The sequence below is a fragment of the Toxorhynchites rutilus genome, chromosome 3 (assembly GCF_029784135.1).
Source record: "Toxorhynchites rutilus septentrionalis strain SRP chromosome 3, ASM2978413v1, whole genome shotgun sequence".
Lineage (NCBI taxonomy): Eukaryota > Metazoa > Arthropoda > Insecta > Diptera > Culicidae > Toxorhynchites > Toxorhynchites rutilus.
In genome coordinates this window covers 170,624,312-170,650,139 of record NC_073746.1, presented here as the reverse complement: position 1 = coordinate 170,650,139, position 25,828 = coordinate 170,624,312, and the positions used below count along the sequence as shown (strand labels likewise).

Here is a 25,828-nt window from a genome sequence, read left to right as displayed (position 1 = left end):
CAAGATGCAGTACCGTTAGAGATATTATACACGACCGACAGAGGAGGGGGCATAATTGCGCGCAAGACGTCCAGCTCGGGGAATGGTCGTTTAAACGAGTCTGTGTCTTCTGATGACAAGTAAGCGGAGAACAGCGCAAGGCGATAAAAATGATTAATTAAGCGGACGTTAATAATATCTGCTCATTGATTCTAATTTATTTATAATCCACTTCACGGCCATTAAACTTCGCCGATGGCCCCAAACGATTCGAAATTAGGCAAGTGACGGCGGTTTATTATGTTCTGGGGGAGGCAGACCCCGGCAGGGACCGCATTTATGTTAGACGAGTACGCGAACAGCGGAGACACAGTCGTTGAGATTTATCCATTAAGCTGGAGTTTACGACAGTTGGAAATTACCATTCGGCCGTAAACGAGGAAAGTAAAAGTATCTCCAGCGGAAGCGACAATCGTTCATTTTTTTTTGTCCCTGCTCTCGTGAAGCGATGGACCATCCTGAAGTGGAGAAGGAAGAAAACAAAGGATACCGATTCTTGCGGTTAAGGTTACAAGATGCCTCCCTTCTCCAGAGTCAAGATGAAAATGATGACGGCGCGATGATGATGGAGCGATAAAATCGAGTCATGAGCAATGAACCGACGGCACATTGTCGTCGTTTTTTCGGATACGAGTGGACAGTAAAATTTGACGCTCAATAGATTTTTCATCGCTTTGAACCTTGCGAGTATCGCTCAGAATGGCAAATTAGCAAGATTAACAGATAGAAAAGTTTGCCTTTTAGAGATAATAATTGGTCTGTAGGACATAATTAAAACCCTGCCATAATCTAGAAACCAAAAAAGTACACACCTTTCATCGGCTCTAATTCGATTAGCAAATGACACAAGTTATCCAACGTGGACTCAAAGTATATTTTTGACTCACTTTTCGCTGCGACCATTATGCTGGATGGTTTTATATTAATTGCAGTTATCAGTTAGCGAGGAAAAAGAAAAAAAATCACCTTCACTGGAGCGCGAATTGCTCGTGGTAATGAGGAGTTCATCGATACGCGATGATTGCGAAGCTTGCTTGGCGAAGTTTATGTGCGAAAAGCTGTATTGAGGGCCGTGGGATTCATTAGTCGCTAGCAGCCGTCTTATGTCAGCCAGTTACGCTATCAGTGATGATCGAATCATGAACATGGCATCGATTGCGATAGGCATCGACGTTTTTTTTGCGCGAACTATAATAGTTCTGCATAATGTAGAGAGGCGTTACATGAGACTGGCAGTCTAGTTCATCAAAACTGTTGAGATAAGATAAAACGAGTAGTGTAGACTTGAGAGTCGCATAACAATGCTCTCATCACGAATGGTTTTTCTGTTGAGCAATTCCATCCAGAGTTGGCCCAAAAAATGTCGATTTTGAGCTGATATACTTCCAGATTTTCTAAGAATTTCGTTCATATGGTTGCCATAACGGAGCCTGTATTTTGGTCTAAAAATCTATCTAACTTACGATTTTTTCATAAAATCTGTATCAGATAAAATTATATTCAATTCTTGAGTCCAACATTTAAGTCCATTTCAAGCAAAATTATTTAGCGATCATGTAACGATAGTGAGGATATACATGGTAGCAAAAAAAAACTCACTTCGTTGAGATGTAATGGAAATTTACAGTTTTTTTTCTTTCATTATTAAAGATATTTTCAGCCGAAGCCTGGTTCATCTCTGAAATTTACAGTGTCCACATAGCATATCAATAGTCACTTAGTACTTTGAAATTACTGCAACAAGTTTTCATTCGTTCCTCTGAAGGCGTCGAGTTTACCCCGACAGGATGTCTTACCCGCACTCCCATTTATTTCACATAAAAGCATGAATGTTTGTATTTTATCAAATTGGAGTTCCAGTTGACTTTATTTTCTTTGTTACTTTCGGTTTTCAATTTTGGTACAAATTTCAGCAGAAATATTTGTGTATGGGTATAATATTATATTTGTCCTACGCCTATAACCTCCACGATCGCTTCCGAAAATACTTCCAATAAATAACGGAATATATTGTCGGAGCGATTAGTTTTAGGGGAGGCCTTTCTGTGACCTATGCAGGTTTCCCAAAGATAATCCTCAGTCTCTGTGATTGGAGTTATATAAAGAGTATACGCGATAAATAACGGAATATTTTAACATATTTTCTTTCCAATTACCTACATCTAATTTCATTCGCATGATATATGAGAATTTCGTTAACAGTTAACTGAGTTTGCTAATCCCAAGCGTCATATGTGGAAATCCGGTTTTATCATGATTTCCTGATTTCCCCTACATGCATCGGTTCCGTTCAGACCAGTAGCAAAATAAAAACGGATTGGTCAGGAAGAGCACGTTCTTTTGGCTGGCCGCAATGACAGGCTCCAATGTAACTCTAAAAAATACGGATTTTGACTCCCTACTACCCTTACGTAATGGAAGTCGTATATCTAATACTTAGAAAGGAACGCAACTTTGAAACTTTACTCACAATATTGAGAACAATTTACTGAGGAAGTGCAATCGCAAGTGTAAAGAACATTTTCCTAATTATCATTCTCTGTTGCAATCATTACTATTTATTTTTGGTGCACTAAAAAAATGGACAATTTCTACCAATTATTAATGTGTTAACCTTAACACCTGGTGATTAGACCACCTGTGCATCATCATTCATAGTAGCCCATTGGTTTTCAAACAAAATTTGACAACGCTATCAGTTGAACTGCCGATATTATAACGAAAACGGTGAAGAAACTGTGCTCCATAATTTGTGCGTACTGGGAGCTCCATCCCATTGCGAAGAAAATGGACATCGCCAAGTACTTTGAGTCCGCCGGATACGCTCGTTTCGTTATTTATAACTAGCTGACCCGGCAAACTTCGTCCCGCCAAAAAATTGTTTTTTGTTATCAATACCTTCAAACATTCACGTTTTTTTACTAAGCGCAAAATTCATGAGTCCAATCGCAGAACTGTTCTTTGATTGATCTTCTAATCGACCCCGTTGAATTTACCTTTTACTAAAAAAATCCTAGTACTTTAACCAGAACTCATCATTATAATATCAAATTATTTTCAGACACAATTCCGTTCAAGATTTTTCAACCACTTGCAAATAACATGTTTCTCCGTTACATGGAATAAATGTTTGACACAGAGAAAATATAATAGAATAAAGACAGACCCCTTCCCTCTTCTCCCCTTAGAGAGGGGGAGGAGTGTCTATTCACCATAGAAACGTTTCGTGCCCCCTAAAATCTTCACATGCCAAATTTGGCTCCATTTGCTTGATAGGTTTTCGAGTTATGCAGAAATTTGTTTTTCATTTGTATGACAGCCCACTCTAACAGAGGGAGGAGTGTCGAACCACCATAGAAACATTGATTGCATCCTAAAACCAAATGGTTTCGTTTGCTTGAATAATTCTCGAGTAATGCAGAAATTTGTGTTTCATTTGTATGGCAGCCCCCTTTAGAGATGGGGGTGGAGAATATAACCACCATAGAAACATTTATTGCAGCCTAAAACCTCAATATGCCTAATTCGGTTTCATTTACTTGATTAATTCCCGAGTAATGCAGAGAGAGGTGGGTGGGGTGTCTAACCACCATAGAAACATTTAGTTCACCCTAAAACTTCCATATGCCAAATTTCGTTTCATTTGCTTTATTAATTCCCGAGTTATACAGAAATTTGTGTTTCATTTATATGGCAGCCCCCCCTTAAAGAGGGGGGTGTAGTGTCTAACCACCGTAAAAAAGTTTATTGCACCCTAAAACCTTCACTTGCCAAATTTGATTTAGTTTGCTTGATTAATTCTCGAGTTATGCAGAAATTTGTGTTTCATTTGTCTGGCAGACCCGGGGGGGGGTCGGTGCTCTGAAACAAAAGGGGGGTGGAGTGTCTAACCACCGTAAAACATTTATTGCACCCTAAAACCTCCACATGCCAAATTTGATTTCATTTGCTTGTTTAGCTCTCGATTAATGAAGAAATTTGTGTTTCATTTGCATGAGAGCCCCCCCTTAGAGAGAGGGGAGGGGCCTGGAAATACCATAAGAACCTTTCCCGACCCCAAAAACCCCTACATACCAATTTCCATTTCGATCGGTTCAGTAGTTTCCGAGTCCATTAGAATCAGACAGACAGACAGACAGACAGAAATCCATTTTTATATATGTAGATAGATATCCTTACACTTCTGGAGAAGAATGAGAGCGTTGAGCGAAGCCTGATTTCGGTCGTTCGACTGTACTACGCGATCATAAACTGTTGTTCTGAAATCCGCGTCCCATCGCGAGTTTCTGGGCAAACCTGAAGCGGAGGGTCTACTTAAACAATTTCATGGCAAAACCGGAGGAAGAACTACTAAATAAAGCTAAGAAAGAACTGAAAAACATGCCAAAAACTTACTAGTTTCGATGATTCTCGGAAACCAATTGCAACAGAAACAACCGCTCAGAAAAAATGTATGATCGCAAGTACGCTAGGAATATTCTGACGCGAAAAAACATCATGGGTATAAGACGATCTGTGATACCGTGCGCAAGCCTGGGCCGCCTCGATCCCTTATTCTCGTTAAATGGGAACTTCGTCCGCATTATATTGACCTCAGAATAAATTTCGGATTTCGCGCCAACTCGACCAGATGTTGGCATGAACCTCTCAGAACTTAATGAAACTTTCTGGGTGTGAAGATGTTACCTAATTAGGCAACTTGGCACACTTAGTTTTCCTAAAATTTATCTAGACTAACGCATGGAAAGGACCAAATATTTTTGACCATTTTTTTATAATTTTTTTTACTCGAAAATGGTATGTTCTACAAAAAACTGATATATGGAAGAGTTTTAGGAAAAAAAATAATTGAATTTTCAGTAAAAATTACAGAAAAAATATTTTGTTGAAATCCTACACAGAATAAAATCGATTTAAAAAACTAAAAGTCAATATTCTCGGATTTTGATGAAATGTTAGATAAATGGTAGATACATATGTACCCTACAACTCTTCCATACATTGCAACTTGTGCATATTTAAGGCAAAAGAGTTTTTCTAACAAAAACTCATATGTAATAAAACTTATGACATTTTTTGACATTAAATTCATTTTTGTTCATCTGATCTTATACCGTGTAATACGAGTACCGGTAAGTTTCTTCGTTTTTTTTCAAAAAAAAATTCTTTATTCTGCAAAAATGGTTACAAATTTAATATTCATAGTATTGCCCATCGCTAGTCACAACTTTTCCCATCTTTCTGGCAATTCTGGTAGTAATCGGACGGAGCAATGTCTGGAGAATACGGCAGGTGGGAGAGGACATCTCATTTCAGCGTTTCCAAGTATGTTTTGACCGGTTTCGCGACATGCGGCCGAGCATTGTCATGCTGCAAAATAACTTTATCGTGTCTTTGCTCGAATTGTGGCCGTTTTTCCTTCGGCTGCACGGCTCAATCGCATCAATTGTCGTCGGCAGAGGTCCCCCGTAATGGTTTCATTCGGTTTTAGCAGCTCATAGTACACCACACCTAGCTAGTCCCACCAAATAGACAAGCATAACCTTCTGACCGTGAATATCCCGCACGGCCGTCGATGTTGATGCATGGCCAGGGTATCCATACGTTGCCCGATGTTTGGGATTGTCGTAATGGACCCACTTTTCATCTCCAGTAACGATTCGATATCAAAAAACCGTTTTTTATGCCGTTTGAGCAGTTGTTCGCACGTGACGCACGAGACGCACAATGACAGTAGCTTTTCAACAAATGTCGGGAAATTTGATTCACTGGAATAATAATCAAGTTACGCCATCTGTTGTAAAACCGAAGAAACTTACCGGTACACCTAATACATGTTAACTTATATTCTAAGAGATACAATCATCAAATCTTTCCTATTTTTTTTTCTTTTTATCTAACATTTTGATGATTTCGGGATCATCTACTGAATTTGAAAACTTTTGGTTGCAATTTTATTTTCATCTACAGGAATAAAACAATGAAATTTGTGTGTTCCCGATATTGTTTTCGTGTGATTGAATGGTTCCCCAAGTTCACTTGGCTTTTTTTATGCTATTCTTTGGATACGTAACGGAAAATCTAATTTCCTAATACATTTGTCATTTTGTTTGACTGCCGAATCATAAAGCTCTAGTGCTGTTTCCGTAATCTTGGGCAAGACCTGCTCTCTTTGCCACTGGTTTTAGAGTCCCTCCTATTGCATCACAGAGACCTTTCCCGTGGTGGCAAAGAAATACCATTCTGCTTTTTGAAATTACACAGACTGGCCAATTTTTTTTTTGTTTTGTAGTGTGCTGCCGATGGAGCGGACATTAAAGTCATTTTAGTAAAATCGATTATTTTTCTGCCAAATTCTATAAATTTTTCTATGAACAACTGCACAGCGTAGTGTGTTAAAACTTCTGAAATAACTATAAAGCTTACGTTTTCTTTTTCCATCTTTGTTGTAGTATATTGCAAATGGGTGAATAGTTGCTTGCGAGTTATTCCATTGATAACCCTATGTCACATTTTGAATTATGAATGAATAATTCTCTGAAAAATCACAAATTACTATTATTTCTCCAGACTGCTGTTTGTAAAAAAAAGTCATGCTCTATGGGTTTGTCTACTTTATCAACAAAATACAGCACAAATCCATCGATTGGTTTTAAAATTGATGAATTGATGATTTGAAACACAATCCAAACAGCACTAGAGCTTTTTGATTGGGAAAACCCCGTATGAAGTGACGAGTCAAACAAAATGACAAATGTATCACGAAGTTGAATTACTATTAAGTATCCAAAGAATAGCATACAAAAAAGCAACTGAACTTGATGAATCATTCAATCACGCGAAAACAATATCGGGAACACAAAAATTTAATTGTTTTATTCCTGTAGATGAAAATAAAATTGCAGTTAAAAGGTTTTCAAATTCAGTAGATGATCCCAAAATATTCAGAATGTTAGATAAAAAGAAAAAAAACAGGAAAGATGTGATGATTGTATCTCTTAGAATATAAGTTAACATGTACATGGTATAAGATCAGATGAATTAAAAATGAATTTAATGTCAAAATTTAATGTCAAGTTTTACTAAATTTGATTTTAAATGAAGACCTCTAAAACACTCTTTCAACATTTTAATTATTATTACTAGCTGACCCGACGAACTTCGCCCCGCCCAAAATAGATTTTTTGATTTGAATACTTTCAAACAACCATGTTTTCTTACTAAGTGAACGTTAGTGAGTTCAATCACTGAGCTCTTCATTGATTGATTACCCTTTGACCCTTTACAATTTCCTTTCACTATAAATTGTCTAGTACTTCTACAAAAAATCGTCCTTATAATATAAAATTATTTTCAGACACAATTCTCGTTCAAGATTCTTCAAGCATTTGGAAATAACATGCTTCTCCGTTGCATGGAATACATGTTTGATACAGAGAATATTACAAAATAAAGACAGCTCAAATCGGCCATTCCTTCCTCGGGTTTAGGGTACACCAACACATTTGGCCTTCCATTTTTGTTCATATAGATAGAAGATATATGAATGCGTTATTCCGTCTGAAAATCCTTTTCCACTTTCGAACAAAAATCAATTTCGTTAGCGCCAACGTCAAATGGACTAACAACGCTTAGCTAATTGTAGAACATATGGGAATTACGAATACAACGAAATATAGATGACTCAAATTGAACCATTTCTTTCTCGGGTTTTGCGCTTACCAACACATCTGGCCTTCCATTTTTATTTATTGAAATAAGATATGGAAATGCGATATTTCGCCTGAAAATTCATTTCCACTTACGAATCAAAATCAATTTCGATAGCGCAAATATCAAATGGACTAACAACGCTTATTATGATGTGAAATTTTCGAACATGTGGGAATTCAATTATCCGAATTTTCTGACCTTCCTTCAGGATTTTCCGAAAATTTTCCGACTTTTCTCTCCACTATATTGATCTACGGGAAGTGACCAAAACAACACAATAAAGAAGGCTTAAATCGGACCTCTACTCCCCCTTTGGGTGATTTTTCAGTTTTCAAAAAACTCAAACTTTGACGGCTGTGCGACACTAGTAAATGAAGTCCGATTAACCTGATAGCTTGCATGAAGTATTTTTTCGTGGGAATCAATCAATCGAGTTCCCTTTGAAAATTCGAAGATAACTTTTTTCCCATACATCCATCATGTGGTCTAGTAGATTCAGTCGAACATCGAATCTAACTGAACAAGGGAAGAAAAAATATTCGGAATGAGTCGACTCGTAGAACGAATTTCATGCCAACTCGACTGGCCGTTGCAGCACCATCTCAAATAGCAGTGAAACGTTGTGGGTGTAAAGACATGGCTCATTTAAGCAACTTTGCATACTTGAAGTATTCGAAAAATAATTAGACGATAATTAGACGATCTATTAGACGAAAAATTAAGAAAAAAAAATTATAATTTAAAAACTATGATACCTACCAAATTCTTGTCAAGGACAAAATGTAGCAAATTGTTCAAATTTTCACAAAAAATACCAAACATTTTTTGGAAAAAAATTACGCTGACAAAAAAGTTATTTTAAAAATTAAAATTCATTTTTCTCAAAAATGTATTTTTTTTAAATTCCCATATATATATATATATATATATATATATATATATATATATATATATATATATATATATATATATATACAGAGAAACTTTGATATAACGTACCTTCGTTATAACGTACCCTCGATAAAACGTCACTCGATATAACGTACACCTTGTAAAGGAATTTTTTTTTCAATATTTTTTTTCTGATAGAACAATGAATTATCTGTATTGTAATGATAATACAAGTTTTGTACCTTCAGTCAATCTCGAAATATAGCTGGTTTTGTGATTCCAGATTCTAAATGAATCAACTTCAATCAACAGTACGAAGGGAAACATCATGAGAAAGGCTGGCTTCGTCTTCTGATTGAATTTATTCATTAACTTGACTAAAACAGCAACACAATAATGTATTATAGACTACGTTTGTGAGTACTTCATTATGCTACGATACAACGTACAATTTTGAAAGTGAAATGTACGTTATATCGAAGTTTACCTGTATATATATACAACCATTCCATGCCAAACCGATATAGTGGTTCACAGATTTTCATTAAAAGTGGTAGTTTTGTTCTTTATCGCAAATTATGAGACCCGTATTTTTTTATTTTTGTTTGTTAGGGTGACCATTTCTATTTTAGGGTTGTCCAAAACAACCATTTTTTCGGATTTTTGCTAAAAATGACTTTTTTCAAATATTCGTAACTTTTGAAATACTAGACAGTAGATCAAAAGTTATGATGTAGCGGAAAAATGGAAAAAAAAAGATTTTTTGGAACTTCGGCTAACTTGGAAAAATCATAACTCAAAAACGAAAAAGAACGCCTCTCTGGTTTCGAGATATGTTATGTGAAAAATCCTCAGCTTTCCAGAAAAAAATATAAAAAACTATAGCACCTTTGGTCCCGAGACTATGAAAACAATAAAAAACCAATACAATCAATAATAACGAGAGCAAAATTCAAATTTTGTACACGTATAGTATTTTTTATTATTTAAAAATTATCAAAGAATTACTTAGAAAAAATTCATTGAAAAAAATATATTTTGAAAATTAAAATTCATTTTTCTTGAAAACACATGCTTTAAAAATTCTGAAAAAATAGATATAAATAGCCCTTAAAATTTCCAACAAGTTTTCTATACATCGGACGATGGGCACATTCACATGGAAAAAGTTTTTCGAACAACAACTTTTTAATTTTTTATCTTTGAAAAAATACTGTTAATGTTTAATTTGTAACATTTTTATGTATAAATTATCGCAATTTACATACTTTGCTAACTTTTCTCTATTTAGAAACATGTCAAACGTGAGAATTTACACACAAAAATGTTACGGGCAAAACATTATTTTTTCAGGATTTTTTCATACAAAAATGGCTTATATTCCAAAAACTATAAAAGAAAGAAAGTTGATGTCTTCGACAAAAGTTTATATTTTAACAAGGTCTAAAACTTTGTCGAATACACTATATCGCTATCTTGACTTTAAACAAAATTAGGATAAGTTGTATTTTTTTCAAAGAAAACATGAAAAAGTTATTGTTCGAAAAACTTTTTCCCTGTAAAAGTGCCCATCTTCCGATTTATGGACGACATGTTGGAAATTGTAAGGGCTATTCATATATATATTTTTGGGAATTTAAAAAAAAATACGTTTTTGAGAAAAATTAATTTTAATTTTTAAAATAACTTTTTTGTCAGCGAAATTTTTTTCCAAAACATTTTTGGTATTTTTTATGAAAATTTAAACAATTTTCTACATTTCGTCCTTTGACAAGAATTTTGTAGGTATCATAGTTTTTAAATTATAAATTTTTGTAAAAAAATTAGAAAAACAATTGTCTTTTCCGAAAAGTAGTTCTTTTTCGAATATTTCAAGTATGCAAAGTTGCTTAAATGACCCATGTCTTAACACTCACAACGTTTCACTACTATCTGAGGGGCTTAGAATGCAAAGGGTGTAAGTGACCTGATCGATTTCTCTTCATCAACTTTTTCTTTAGTTAATAACTCAATTGCAAAAATGTTCCAATTTAAGTTTGCTATAGAATCTGATAGGTGAGGTTCTGACCTAACTTCCACATTGTCAAATACAGCTGGGAATGTATTTGAGGCTAAGCTATGACCAAAAGAGAGAGTCGATGTAGAGAAATCGATCAAATCACTTACACCCCTTTCATTCTAAGCCCCTCATCTGAGATGGTGCTGCCAACTCCTAAGACGAGTTGGCATGAAATTCGTCATAGTCAAACATATATTAAAACTAAATCCTGGAAATCCTGAAGAAATATTAAGAAAATGTATACATTCTAGAAGTTTGTGTCAAAATTTTGTTCGAAATAGTGAAATGTGAAATAGTTAAAAATTGGAAAAAAGAAGTTTTAATGAGTTTTAAAGCTACAATATTGTCGAAATCTGCTGAACACACGATATTGAAGCATTATATTTCATTACAATGAACTACAAAAGCACTGCAAAACCAGTATTACCACAACCGAAATCCATTTAAATATATATTTTTTTTTAATTTTTTTTTATTCTTTATTTTTGAGACTTTCAGCCTCCATTTAAATATTAATAAAAAAAAGGTGAATTAGGTAAAATATTTCCATGGTCATGGTCAAACATTACAGGTATTTTATGACCCCGAATTTGTTCCCAAAACAACAACCTCGGTCAACGCTCTTTGAACTTGTGGGCAGAATTTCTCTTGGTATTAATCTTTTGAAATCATGATATTATGAAATCATATTGCTTCCGATTCCAAGAACATTTTTGCATCTTGTTTGTTGTATTATTTTTTCTCGATTATGATTCAGGAGCTGAATATTGTAATGTCACACACATATGATGAAATTGCCTCCAAATTGAACCAACAAATATATTACTGACACAACATTTTCTAGGTCTTACTAATCTTGGATGACTTCAACTTCGAAAGATCTTCGAGAAAACTACCTGGATGAATCAGACTTGATGTGACTTAACAACGTTAATCATGTACAAGCTACTGATAAACAACTATGCCGTAAGAGTGTTGAGCTAAAAGAGGCAGATATTGCCCGTTCAGTTCATGCACGACCATGGGGATGAGCAGAAAACTTCGATTTCAGATCTGCTTTTAGAGTCAAGGTAACTGAGTCTAGCAGCTGATCAATATGCTAATCTGCGGACAATGGATTACGGAAGCCCTAAATGGATGATACGAAATCATTTCAAATATTTTTCCAAACAACCAAAGTTGTGACGCAAAAAGTGAGTGCAGCGAATGAAGCCTTAGAAGAAGCACTCCTTGGTTCAGATTGCTGAAGTGTAAGTGTTTCTGTCGTGGAGTACTTCTACACCCAAACTAGCGTTGGCAGAAAACATTTCATCTTTGGCAGAAATGATGCCATTTCGTGTGCTGGAAGGTCAAATGCGCAAATAAGAGGCTGTCCACATACCACGTGGACAACTTTAGGGGGGTAGGGGTTACAAAAATGTTCACGCTTGTCCACGGTGAGGGGTGAGGGAGTATAGACAACGTCCACGTGGACACTTTAAATTTAAATCAATATTTTTCAAAAAGTACATCTACATTCAAAAATACCTTAATTATGTCCTATATTGAAAAAAATGAATAGTCTATGAGACCTACGCGGTCGGACATTCATATTTTTCTCATATCGTTGAAGTCCTTCACTAGAACCTGTATTTTGTAAAATAAACTCGTAAAATGTGTTCATTCGAGCTATTTCCATTGGAAGTGGATAAAGAAACGGCCAATTCATTTAATTTAATTCGCGACTGATTTTGGCTAAATCAATACTCTTAAATATTATTTCGTTCCAAATTATTAACTATGTACAGAGCGCTGTTAAGCAGTATAATGAGATTAGATGCCATTGAAAATCATATTTGCTGAAAATATCTTTTGATGCATATCATGAAATCTTAACCAGTATTGCCATAGAACATTCAACGTTTTTGACCATGCACGTACTCTTATACTGCTGTACAATTTAATTTTTAACAGTGCAAACTTAGATATATTATTTGTAGTGAATATTATATGGTTTTCAATAACTTTCCCCCAAAAATCTTAATGACATAAATTGATTGCTATGACGTGTTCGAAATGGAAGTGATAATAAAGATTATTGAGTTTGATCAAACAAATCAAGTTCACCTTACTTTTTTCACCAAAAGCTTGCTCTCGATGAGGAAAGAGTGGGCCTACGCTTTGTCAGAATGCACAATTCTATTTTCGGTGTGTTCAGGTCTCACATGGACCTTGCAGGTGCTCCAGGACATCAATATAAAATTTTGCAATAACTGTTTGACCGTGAGGAATGTATTCACAATGATAAAGGGGGTAGTATTTACACTATGAACATCTTAAAAATTATGTGATTTTCGCGATTTTTTTTCAACGAGAAAATGAATTACTATGATTAATCCGATATCACAGTTTTATTAGGTATATATTACTTAACAAACAAAAAATAAATTGTCCTCTGAATAGCCGCAACCGGTTTGTTGAACCCTTGCAGCCGAAACCTTGTAAACTGATGGGAGTTCCACAAGTTTTTCTAGTGAACCGATTTCAACCAATGATTTTGTTACGTAATCTTGGATATATTTCCTGTCATCGTACGTAGGACTTTTTCAAAATATTGATTTTTAAGTGTCGCATTTTGTGTCAAATTTGCATTTTTACCTCACAGATACATTCACCAAAATTTTATTCTTCAAAATATAAAAAAAAGAAACTGGGAAAAAATATTTCATCAAAATCGAATGGATCGTTCCGGAGGTAGAACTCCCACCAGTTTGCAAAATTTAGTATCGAGAAAAACGCGTTTTAAATTTTGGATCCGCGCTCCTTTCGCAAAGATTTAGGTACACTTATTGGCTTGTAACTTTGCAACGGAGCATCGAACAAACATGAGTCAAAACCTAGTAAAGTAGACATCCCAGAGGACCTTTTTGGGCCACAAATATTTGTTTTCAGATTTTTCAATGTTTCCATAGTGTACTACCCCCTTAATAAGGTAGATAGAGCTCCTGGTTGTGAATCGTCATTTACGGACTCGCCCCGCTCCTTGAACCGCTTTTCCTAACCAAAGGCAAATTTTTGCGACTGCACTCATCTTTGTACGCATTCTGTAATATCCGGAATTTGATATATTGATAAAATAATTATCTACGTTTTCGTGAGATTTCAGTATTCTGATAAAAATATATGTAGAGTTTATAATAATAAATTTAATTTTTGCGTAAGCTTCCTTTATTTTATTTTATTTGTTTTTTTTTTCATATTTTCCTTCGAATATTAATTTCATTTCAAAATTTATATTAAAGATCCTTTTTTGATCAGATAGCTTTCTTTCGAGTTATGACGCTTTTAAAAATAAGGTCAGTCGCATTGTAGTGGAAATTAAAAATTTGGGTAGCTTCCAGTGTATATATAATTTTTTGGAAAAATCTGGCCATCAACCGGTTGATTTAGTGCGCTATTGCTCTATAATCATCTGTACGATAATTAGTATGAGCGATGTTTTTACACCGAATTGAGTTCGGGAAAAATCAAGACAACATAAATTTAGATTGTAAAGGGCCTGGCCGGGTAAGGGAGTAAAAAGTGCCCCCAAACCAAATCACTAGCTGTATGGCAAATATAGTAAAGGATATTAAATAAGAAATTTTGGTGGTTTATTTGAACCCCTATGTGGTTTGACGTAGGATCTATAGTGAAAAACGTACTTTTCGTTAATTTCACGCCATCCTCAAAAGATCCGAGATAAAAATTTGAAAAAAATACTGAATGTGCATCTTACTACGATGTATCAAAAAAAATTATCAAAAAAAAATTTCATCAAAAATTTTAGTACTAAAAAAAATAATGAAATCTTGAAAATTTTTTTTTTGGGATTTAGAGATTCAGTACTACTCTAATTCATATTTTAATGTGTTTCTACGGCTTTTCTAGATATGTGTGATTTTTTTCAGATTTTTTTCAGTGTTGCGCGGTATCAAAAAATTTTTTTTTTATGTTTCCAAAGAGTGGTTAGGTAAGGGAGTAAAAAGTGCCCCCAAACCAAATCACTAGCTGTATGGCAAATATTGTAAAGGATATTAAATAAGAAATTTTGGCGGTTTATTTGAACCCCTATGTGGTTTGACGTAGGATCTATAGTGACAAACGTACTTTTTCGTGCATTTCACGCCATCCTCAATAGATCCGAGATAAAAATTTGAAAAAAATACTGAATGTGCATCTTACCACGGTGTATCAAGAAAAATTATCAAAAAAATAATTCATCAAAAATTTTAGTATTAAAAAAAAATTATGAAAATTTGAAAATTTTTTTTTGGGATTTAGAGATTCAATACTACTCTAATTCATATTTAAATGTGCTCTTACGGCTTTTCTAGATTGATAAATATCGTCAAGCTGTTTTTTTTTAAATATCTAATAATAAAAATAAAATAATAAAAAAGAAAAATACACAGTACAAAAAAATGTTATAGATTTTCTGGCATTTCGAAATTTTGAAAAAAAATATAACTTTGAGACCACAAATTCGATTTGTTTTTTTATTTTAATCTTTCAATTGAAAACCACGAATACAATAAAATAATCGATTTCAAAAAAATAAAAATAATAATGCAGACGATGAAGAAAATTATTTTGTGTCACACAATGCTCTTAAAAATTCAGGAAAAATTACGCCACATGTAGAAAAAAGACACATACGAACGCATTTAAATAAAAATTTGAGCAGGAGTGGGTCTCAAAGTTATATTTTTTTTTTCAAAATTTCGAAATGCCAGAAAATCTATAACATTTTTTTGTACTGTGTATTTTTTTTCATTTTATTTTTAGTATTAGATATTTGAAAAAAAAAACAGTTTGAAGATATTTATAAATCTAGAAAAGCCGTAAGAGTACATTTGAATATGAATTAGAGTAGTACTGAATCTCTAAATCCAAAAAAAAAATTTTCAAAATTTTAATATTTTTTTAGTACAAAAATTTTTGATGAAATTTTTTTTGATAATTTTTCTTGATACACCATGGTAGGATGTACATTCAGTATTTTTTTCAAATTTTTATCTCAGATCTATTGAGGATGGCGTGAAATAAACGAAAAAGTACGTTTTTCACTATAGATCCTACGTCAAACCACATAGGGGTTCAAATAAACCACCAAAATTTCTTATTTAACATCCTTTACAATATTTGCCATACAGCTAGTGATTTGGTTTGGGGGCACTTTTTACTCCCTTACCTAACCACTCTTTGGAAACATAAAAAAAAAATTTTTTGATACCGCGCAACACTGAAAAAAATCTGAAAAAAATCACACATATCTAGAAAAGCCGTAGAAACACATTAAAATATGAATTAGAGTAGTACTGAATCTCTAAATCCCAAAAAAAAAATTTTCAAGATTTCATTATTTTTTTTAGTACTAAAATTTTTGATGAAATTTTTTTTTGATAATTTTTTTTGATACATCGTAGTAAGATGCACATTCAGTATTTTTTTCAAATTTTTATCTCGGATCTTTTGAGGATGGCGTGAAATTAACGAAAAGTACGTTTTTCACTATAGATCCTACGTCAAACCACATAGGGGTTCAAATAAACCACCAAAATTTCTTATTTAATATCCTTTACTATATTTGCCATACAGCTAGTGATTTGGTTTGGGGGCACTTTTTACTCCCTTACCCGGCCAGGCCCTTTGTGGATAAATAAAATCAAATAATATACAACAACCGAGACTACTAATGATGTCGAATTGCTCTTTTTTATATAAAGGATATCACAAGATTTAAGATTATAATCAGAATAACACTATATAATTGTTACAGACCCCGAAAACATAGCACTGTTGCATTGCCTCAAAAAAATAATGGTCGGAAGTTGTCCGGTGTAATTCTACATTATGGGCACTTTGGAAGTCATTTAAACCCTCAATACAGAATGGTCGAAAAGAATTTTCAAATCGCTGATGAAATCTTAGCCGAAATATGAAGTGGAAGACTTCTTCAGAAAATGTTCTGATTAATGGCGAAAAATTATTTGTATTTATTGACGACAAAGAACAAACTGAGATATTTGGAATGGATAGGGACATAGTTGAGGAAAGTGAATCGAAAGTCGAGAGCCACCCTACAATGTTGAGAACGTGGGCGAAAAATATGAATTAATGTCCACGTGGACAGCAGGGGGGGGTATAGTTAATGTCCACGCTTGTCCACGAAGGGGAAGGGGGAGTCTAAAATCGTGCTTTTTCTGTCCACGTGGTATGTGGACAGCCCCTAATGAGCTATTTTAAAAGTTTAAAAATGGTTTGTATGTATGCGAGCAGACATCTCTTTCTGTTTTCTTCTCTCATTTCATTTGGGATTGTGCCAAAAAAAAAGTTCATACGACGTCAATGGGGATCGAACCAAGGCCGGCTGGAATGCAATGCTATTTCACACGACCACACTATCCATATAGCTGCCAGCGCCTTTATATAGAAGCGTGATAATATTACACCTCATCATAAAATGAAGTTGGAAAGTGTTTTCAAAGAGGATAAAGAAGAACATGAACGAGAATATATCTTTATCTGTCTGGGCCTTGTATTTGGCAAGCTATACGAAAAGCTTTCATATGCTTTCATTTAAATATGTTTCCTGTTTCGCTCCCTCATATTGGCTCTAGCATATATATTATACAAATGATATACATACATTGGGGAGTAGAACATTTTCTGTTATATTTCAGCTCATTTAATGTAATAAATTGGGATGCCATAACATGTGTTAAAAATTAACTTTGGGTGTAGAATCAACTAAAAAATCGAGTTAACAAGAAGTCAAACGGAGTTCACCGAATCAGAGTTCGCTTACTATGAAGTCTCAGTTTGCTTCATGAAAACTAGGAAGTTTTTCTTGCCCCTTTTGTAAAAAAAATAAATGACAAAGCTTGCTCAAACTATTATTCAGTATACGCTTTTTTGACAATCTCTTCAAGTGAACTCTGATTTACTGGTACAAACTAAGAGAAAAGACAATCCAAACTCACCTTAGGATCCAACAGCACACGCTCCAAACTATCTTCTCGGGGCTGGCCGCCCCCATTCACGCCAGCCTCCTGCCGGAGTCGAGCCCTCTCGACTCGAGCCAGCGTGGGACTGTCCATAATCGACGGCGTCCTGCTCGGTGAACCGGAATTCGACTCCGGTGTATTCACCGGTGGCATCTTTCCCCCTTTTAGCGACACTTTGAGGCTGGTTTCAATTTCTTCGGATTGAAAACGGCTTTTTATGCTAATTCAATGAACACACTTCCTTCGGAAGTATTTCTAAAACAATATTTGATTCACGCCGATTTCCAAAAACATCTTTTTTTTTGGCAGTCACTTTGCTATTTCTCCCCCTTTCGCCTCCTCACGACTGGTTTAAATATTTATGGACAAACAAAAAATCAACACTTTCTCATCACTCGTGAAACGTGAATTGCGCGTGTGGATTCACAAAAAGCACACACCCTATCTGTTGGAAAACGCAACTTTTCCTCTTGCTCCTCTTACAACCGCCACACAGACTGATAGCATCGAGCGTATCGTTTCGACGGAGACGCACTCGAACACAACCGGTAAAGAAGCTCTTCGACAGCCGCGCGATCTTTCACTTTCCTTTTCCTTTTTTTCAGTTTTCCCAACTTTTTCGAACCGAAAACTCCGCTGATGCTGATTTATTTTCGCTCATTTCGCGCATTTGTTACATATTTTCGTTCATTGCGCGCTGCGCTTATCAACATTTTCCATCGGTGGAGGGCCGGCCGCCTTTCCAACACATGGTTGTTATGAAATAATAATCGGCTAAAACTTGCGAAACGATTGAAGCCTGCTGATATTGCCACTTCACCATAACACCACACCACTGGCTCTGCTTTTCATGATTTCGCTGCGAGGTTTTGCCTGAAGTGTGATTTTATCTGCCGTTTGATCCAGGAACAATGCCTTCATCAATGGGCTGAAAATGAGAAGCAAACACAAAAAAGGTTAGTTTTAACGATTACGAGCAAACTAATTTTCCATCGTTGCAAGAGTGAGGCGCAAAAAAAATGAAACCACGTGCAATGCAAAATTACATTGCTTCTAGCATCAATCTGGTCGATTTCATCGGTCCAACTATCCCACCACATCCCACAGCCACTTTGTGCGAAACAACTCAATTCCATCCGCTCGTCAGTGCGTTTCAAATCGGCGTCCGTTAGCGCGGTCCCATTTCGGCAGAACCGTGAACTTGTTACCGTCCCATCCGCCGCGCCGCTTCAGCTCTGGGAGCAAAGTCCATATTTTTCATACACATTAGTTCAAATCACCACTTTTGGCCAGAGCGCTTGAATGTTGCAACACAGCTCCCCCACACATCCTGCATCATTCCATTTCCTCCCCCAACCAACCAACCAACCACACACAAGTCTGCATCGGATGCTGTCCGGATGCTGCAGATCTCATGTGAAGCGCCAGCAGCCGCCGTTAAAAAAATTATGATGTTCGCGATGAGGAGCCAAAAAGCCCGGGAAGAGTTACGAGAAAGTCGTGAATTGCTGCAGTGGGATTAATTTGAACTAATTTGCACTCCACCGTTCCGTTCTCTTGGCTCGCGGTCTGGAGATTCTTTCGGAGCGGGAGGGGCGGGGGATGACTCTTTCATGGAGGACGTGACTTGTGAGTACATATTTTAAAACCGCTCCAAAAAAATGAGCGCAACGATTAATTGTGGCGGCCATAAAGAGCAACTTAATGAGTGCAGCAGCTTCAATTGGAATAATTTGTGGCGAGGAAGAAGAAAAAACAGACCGGTGGCGCTTCGGTTGGGTAGTTGGAATATTACTTAGTTGTTCGATAAATTGGACATAAAATTGGAGCAGGCAAAATAATTGGATTTTTAATAGCGAGCAAATTTGTTTTCAATGTGGTAAACATTAGAGTTGTAATGTCAAGGACTCTAGTTCGGGTTGATGAGCGTTCAGAGAATCGTCCTTCGATGATAGAATGTAGGAAAAATTTTGCCGAAACCGACTAGTGACAAACACTTAGGATCCTGGTCAAAAAACAGTGTTAAATGCAATTGGTTTTATTGATTTGGTTTCAAAAACCTTGAATTTCTCGAAAATAGGGAATGCGAAACAACTATTTACGAGCATTCAATCCAACACTCATCAAACGCATCATCATTAGAAATGAAACATGGAAGAGTACGTCACACAATTCTGGTGAAAAAATCTCGTTGTTTTCCGTGAATTTTTTTTAGAATATTATGTCCACTACACAATGGCATTACTAATGTAAGAATATCGTGGTTGCCCTAAAAAAGGCAGATGAGGATGGTTGATTCATGGTGCTTCCAGAAGAACAACTCGACGGTCTTTTTCGCAGCGATATGTTCTTCGTTTGCGATCCAAAATACAAAAGCACCATCCACTAGACGGTACGGAAACCGACACGGTGTATATTTCAATACGGAAGACGATACGAGTTGGTAGAGAATATTGTACCATGTCAAAGAAACCACCTTGTTTGATGCAAGCAACAGTGTCAATAATGAATGTTCACGAATTATACAATCGTTCATCTATTCGAATTAGAATCGATTCCTGCGCCGGCGATTCTGGTGGAATCTAAAAAATAAAAAAAAGAAGGCACATCAAATTTATAAGAAACTAGCTGACCCGGCAAACTTCGTTCCGCCCAATTTTTTTTTTCGTTATCACATTCACGATTTTTTACTAAACGCACGTTCATAGGTCTAATCAGAGAACTGTTCATTGATTGATCTTCTAATCTACCTTTCAACATTACCTTTTACTATAAAATTCCTAGTACTTCTACTAAAACTCATCATTATAATATCAGATTATTTTCAGACACAATTCTCGTTCAAGATTTTTCAACAACTTGCAAATAACATGTTTCTCCGTTACATGGAATAAATGTTTGATACAAAAAATATGATAGAATAAAGACAGCCCTAAATCGGCAATTCCTTTCTCGAGTTTTCCTCTTATCAACACATTCGGTGATCCATTTTCATTTATATAGATAGAAGAAGATATAGGAGTGCGTTTTATCACATTAAAGAAAATTTCAATGTTTGGTTGAATATGTGTATTATTTTCACGGGACCCCCTCTCCATTTCAGAGGAAGGAGGGGTGTCATACCATCATAGAAACATTTCACATATTCAAAAACCTTAACCTGCCAAATTAGGTTCCATATGATTGATTAATTTTCGAGTTATGCAGAAATTTGTGTTTCATTTGTATGGTAGCCTCCCTTTAGAGAGTGGGGAGGAGTATCTTACCACCATAGAAACATTTATTGCATCCGAAAATCTACACATGCCTAGTTTGGTTTCATTTGCTTGATTAATTCTTGAGTAATGTAGAAATTTGAGTTTCATTTGAATGGTAGCCCCCCTTAGAGAGGGAGGAAAAGTGTCGATTCACCATAAAAACGTTTCGTGTCCCCTAAAACCTGCATATGCCTTATTTGATTTCATTTGCTTGACTAATTCTCGAGTAATGCATAAATTTGTGTTTCATTTGTATGGCAGGCTCAAAAAATGCCTTTGAAGCAAGCTATTGAAATCACTAAAATCTTGGACATTTTAGGGATCTTTCAAAAATATTCATTCATTCAGAATTGATTCAGACACAACTTCGAAAAAATGATTACTAAGCCAACGGTAGTCTTACGTCAACTTTGCGATTATATTACAGATATAACCTATCCCTAGTTTTTTTCAGATAATTAGAAGAGCTGAAATCTAACTCTGTTACTCTCTTACTCTCTTCCTCGCTCATACTCGCTCTCTCTCTCTCTTACTCCCTCTCTGTCTTTCTCTCTTACTCTTACTCTCTCTATCTCTTCCTAGTTTACTCTCTCTTTTACTCTCTTTCTTTATCCCTCTCTTTATTCCTATCTCTATCCAACTTACTTTCACTTACTTTCTCTCTCTTTATCCGCCTCTTTCTTCCTCTCTCACTTACTCTCACTCTCTCTCTCTCTCTCACTTACTCACACTCTCTCTCTCTCTCTCTCTCTCTCTCTCTCTCTTTCACTCACTCTCGCTCTCTCTTTCACTCGTTTTTTCTTTCTTTCTATCTATTAACGTTCTCCAAGAAGAACCTGATTAGATCAACAAAATATACGTCAATAGTCTATTTGACGTATATTTTATAGAAATGTACGTTTTGATTATTATTACATTGTGTCTTCCTATAATAGTTTGTTTATTTTGACTATATGGTATGAGTCCGTTACCCTTCTTAAAATTATACATGAGAACAGAAAATACACATTTAAAACTTATATATTTAGTTGGTCTTTTAAATCTCTTAATCCTCTTCGAATTTCTTCTGATGTCATATTTACAGAAACAGCATCCTGCAGCATGTTGAACTCACGTATAAATCTGGTTATCTATCCAGGCTGGGTGGACAGACAACCAGATTTATGCAACTTTGGGTGTACCAACACTCACTCTCTCTCTCACTTACTGACTCTCTCTCTCTCACTCACCCTCTCTCTCTCACTCTCTCTTTCACTCATTTTTTCTTTCTTTCTATCTATTAACGTTCTTCAAGAAGAACCTGATTAGATCAACAAAATTTGACGTATTATTGACGTATTTTTTATAGGAATGTTATTCGTATAAAAAAATAATTTTGGGCGGGACGAAGTTCGCCGGGTCAGCTAGTAATAATAATAATAATGAGAATCATACTCAGACCTTCGCAAATGATAGAGTTATATTGGGTCGTCCGAAAAGTAATTGCCGATTCCACACATAGATGGCATTATTGATATTTGTGGATATCTTATGCTAATGTTATGATTTGTTTTCCTCTGACGTTTGTTAGCTGTTAGACTCTCAGTTTACTTCAAAAGCAAATTGCACGTGTTTTTATTGAAAAATTTGTTTGTGAAAAATTAGTTTGGTATCACTTTTAGTATGGAGTGCAAAAACGAGCATTTTCGTCATATATTGCTTCTTTACTTCCGTAAAGGAAAAAAACGTAGCGCAGGCTGCTAAAACGTTACGTGATGTGTATGATGAGGAAGCCTTAGAAGAAAAACAGTGCCGAAATTGGTTTGATTAGTTTGATGAATTGAACTGGATGTTGTTTTTCTAAATACTGGGAACAAACAATAAGTTTTTTTTGTGTTTTTCCGAAAGAATGAGCATCGTTTGTTATTAGGCATTCGCTACCAAGGTATACACGTGTTCTGGTCAACTTCTTTTTATTTGTTTCAGAATTAGTTCATTCTTCCAAACCAGAGATGAGTGCAATTACCCTGCAGAAAGTGTGACATAAAATTCTGGTACTTTTTTTTTTTATCCAAAATATATATTTTTATTAAGGCTCATATGGCGTCAACCTGACGGAGCCGGGAGTTCAATATTTCGACAATGTTTGCCTTATAACTATGTTAGTAATATGTAACCGATTACTCGCGGTTGGCTCGAGGTTAGTATTACAAGTGTTTTCGTAATTGTGATGTTGCTGTATCCAATGCTCTGTACCTGTGCCCGACACGGGATACTTCCTTTTGGGATGCAGCTGACCATTAATCAGCAACGCCCCCTAGTCTGTACCCCATATCTAGCGTGGTGCGTCTTCTCGACTCGAGGAATCCAGGATAGAATGGTCACTAGCTGGCGCAAACATCAGCTCGTGTAGAGTTGTCATGAGCGATACAACCTTTGGCTCTTGTTGAATGATCAGTGGACTGCACAACCTTTGGCCCGTGTATCTGTAAAGAGTGTGTGTATGTATTGCCGCGACTAAGTAAAAGTTTATAGATCGGATAGGAGGGATATGAAACAGGGACACAACGAAGGAAACATCATTAAACGTTGACATCGGCGTTTCTGAGGAACAGGTATAGATGAAGCAGAAGATCAGGATCACGGCTACCTAAGATATCCCGGACGGGGATATCCGATTGTCTGCCTTTTGCTCTCAGTGCTCTAGAGAGCTGAGAGCGAGCAGCATGGAATCGGATACACGACCAGACAATATGCTCGATGTCGTGGTAGCCATCGCCACAATCACAAAGATTGTTTGCTGCGAGCCCAATGCGGTAGAGATGCGCGTTTAGGTTGTAGTGATTGGACATAAGCCGAGATATCACGCGAATGAAATCACGACCTACATTCAATCCCTTAAACCAAGCTTTCGTCGAAACCTTAAGAATAATCGTGTGTAACCAACGACCGAACTCATCTTCACTCCACATGCGCTGCCAACTAACTAGTGTGTCCTGACGAGGAATGTGAAAAAATTCATTATAGGCAATTTGCCTTTCAAAAAGTGTGCCTTCTGAAGCGCCCACCTTAGCTAGCGAGTCCGCTTTCTCATTCCCCGGAATCGAGCAATGAGAGGGAACCCATGCTAAGGTAATCTTGAATAATTTTTCGACCAAAACACTCAATAGATGTCTTACTCTTGTTAGGAAATAAGATGAGCGTTTATCAACTTTCATTGAACGAATTGCCTCTATTGAGCTGAGACTGTCTGAAAAAATAAAATAGTGGTCGATGGGCAGTGCGAATCAGAGCGTAGATGATCTGGGATTCCATGGATTTTTTGTCGCATGGACAGATCAAAATTGACAGAGGAATTGCAAAAGTATGGGAAGCAAACTTGGTTGGAGATGCCCGGTGAAGGGTGCACTTCATGGGTAAGGAAATCATGGTACAAAGACATAAAACTTGACTGAGGAGTCAGTTGGAGTAGATTTTCGAAGTTATCAATCACCAATGGATTCATGATCTTGCAACGGATGAGAAATCTGTAGGATAATTCTGTGAATCGAAGAGTAAGCGGGGGTACTCCTGCCAAGACTTCGAGACTCATCGTATGTGTCGAATGCAAACACCCCATGGCTATACGCAAGCAACGATATTGTATTCTCTCCAGCTTGAGAATATGAATCCTGGCAGCTGATCGGAAGCAAAAACTGCCATATTCTAACACTGATAATATCGTTGTTTTGTACAACTGAATGAGGTCTCCTGGATGGGCGCCCCACCATGTTCCGGTTATTGTTTGGAGAAAATTGATTCTTTGCTGGCATTTCTGTTTCAAATACGCAATGTGTATTCCCCAGGTACATTTAGAGTCAAAATATACTCCAAGGTATTTGAAAAACATCGAGTGCCTGATCGCTTTGCCAGATAGGTGAAGCTGGAATTGGGCGGGTTCGTGCTTCCTAGAAAAAACGACCATTTCGGTTTTCTCCGTAGAGAATTCGATACCCAGCTTGAGAGCCCACGTGAACAGGTTGTTCAGGATATCTTGCAAGGATTTTTGCAGAACGGCGGGATTAGTACCGGTGATGGAAATAACTCCATCGTCTGCAAGTTGTCTCAGCGTGCAGTTTCTAGTTAGACAATCATCTATATCATTGACGTAAAAACTATACAAGAGGGGGCTTAGGCAGGAGCCTTGTGGTAGGCCCATAAAACTGTATCGAGAAGATTTCAAGCTGCCATGATTGAAAAACATGTGCTTTACTGAGAGTAAATTGTACAGGAAATTATTCAGAATTGGCGAAAGTCCACGATTATGAAGTTTCTCTGAGAGAATTTCCATGGAAACTGAATCAAATGCCCCTTTGATATCGAGAAAAACGGAAGCCATTTGTTCTTTGCGAGCAAATGCGATTTGGATTTCAGAAGATAGCAGAGCGAGACAATCATTTGTCCCTCTACCTCGGCGGAAGCCAAACTGCGTATTTGACAGCAAATTGTTTGTTTCGACCCACTTGTCCAAACGAAGTAGAATCATTTTCTCTAACAATTTACGAATACAGGATAACATTGAAATCGGCCTATACGAGTTGTGATCGCTAGCCGGCTTGTTAGGTTTCCGTATGGCTATCACTCTCACTTGTCTCCAGTCATGCGGGACAATATTCAGCTCCAGAAACTTGTTGAACAAGTTCAGCAAACGCTGTTTCGCCAAGTCGGGAAGATTCTTCAACAAGTTGAATTTAATCTTGTCCGACCCCGGAGCTGAATTGTTACATGAGAGGAGGGCAATTGAGAATTCTACCATCGAAAAATTCTCATAATCGCATTGGAGCGGAATGTCGCGTACGACGTTTTGTGCAGGAACGGAATCG

The 25,828-nt window shown here is 36.3% G+C and overlaps 1 protein-coding gene across 1 annotated transcript in view; it reads right to left on the bottom strand.

The window, feature by feature from the left end:
• LOC129775787 (GATA zinc finger domain-containing protein 14) overlaps nucleotides 1-25,828 on the bottom strand; it is a 301,077-nt gene that overhangs the window by 256,943 nt on the left and 18,306 nt on the right. Inside the window, exon 2 of the mRNA XM_055780882.1 lies at nucleotides 17,707-18,658. Within this exon, the coding sequence (XP_055636857.1) occupies nucleotides 17,707-17,883 (177 nt within the window). The 5' untranslated portion in view covers nucleotides 17,884-18,658. The remainder of the gene's footprint in view (nucleotides 1-17,706; nucleotides 18,659-25,828) is intronic.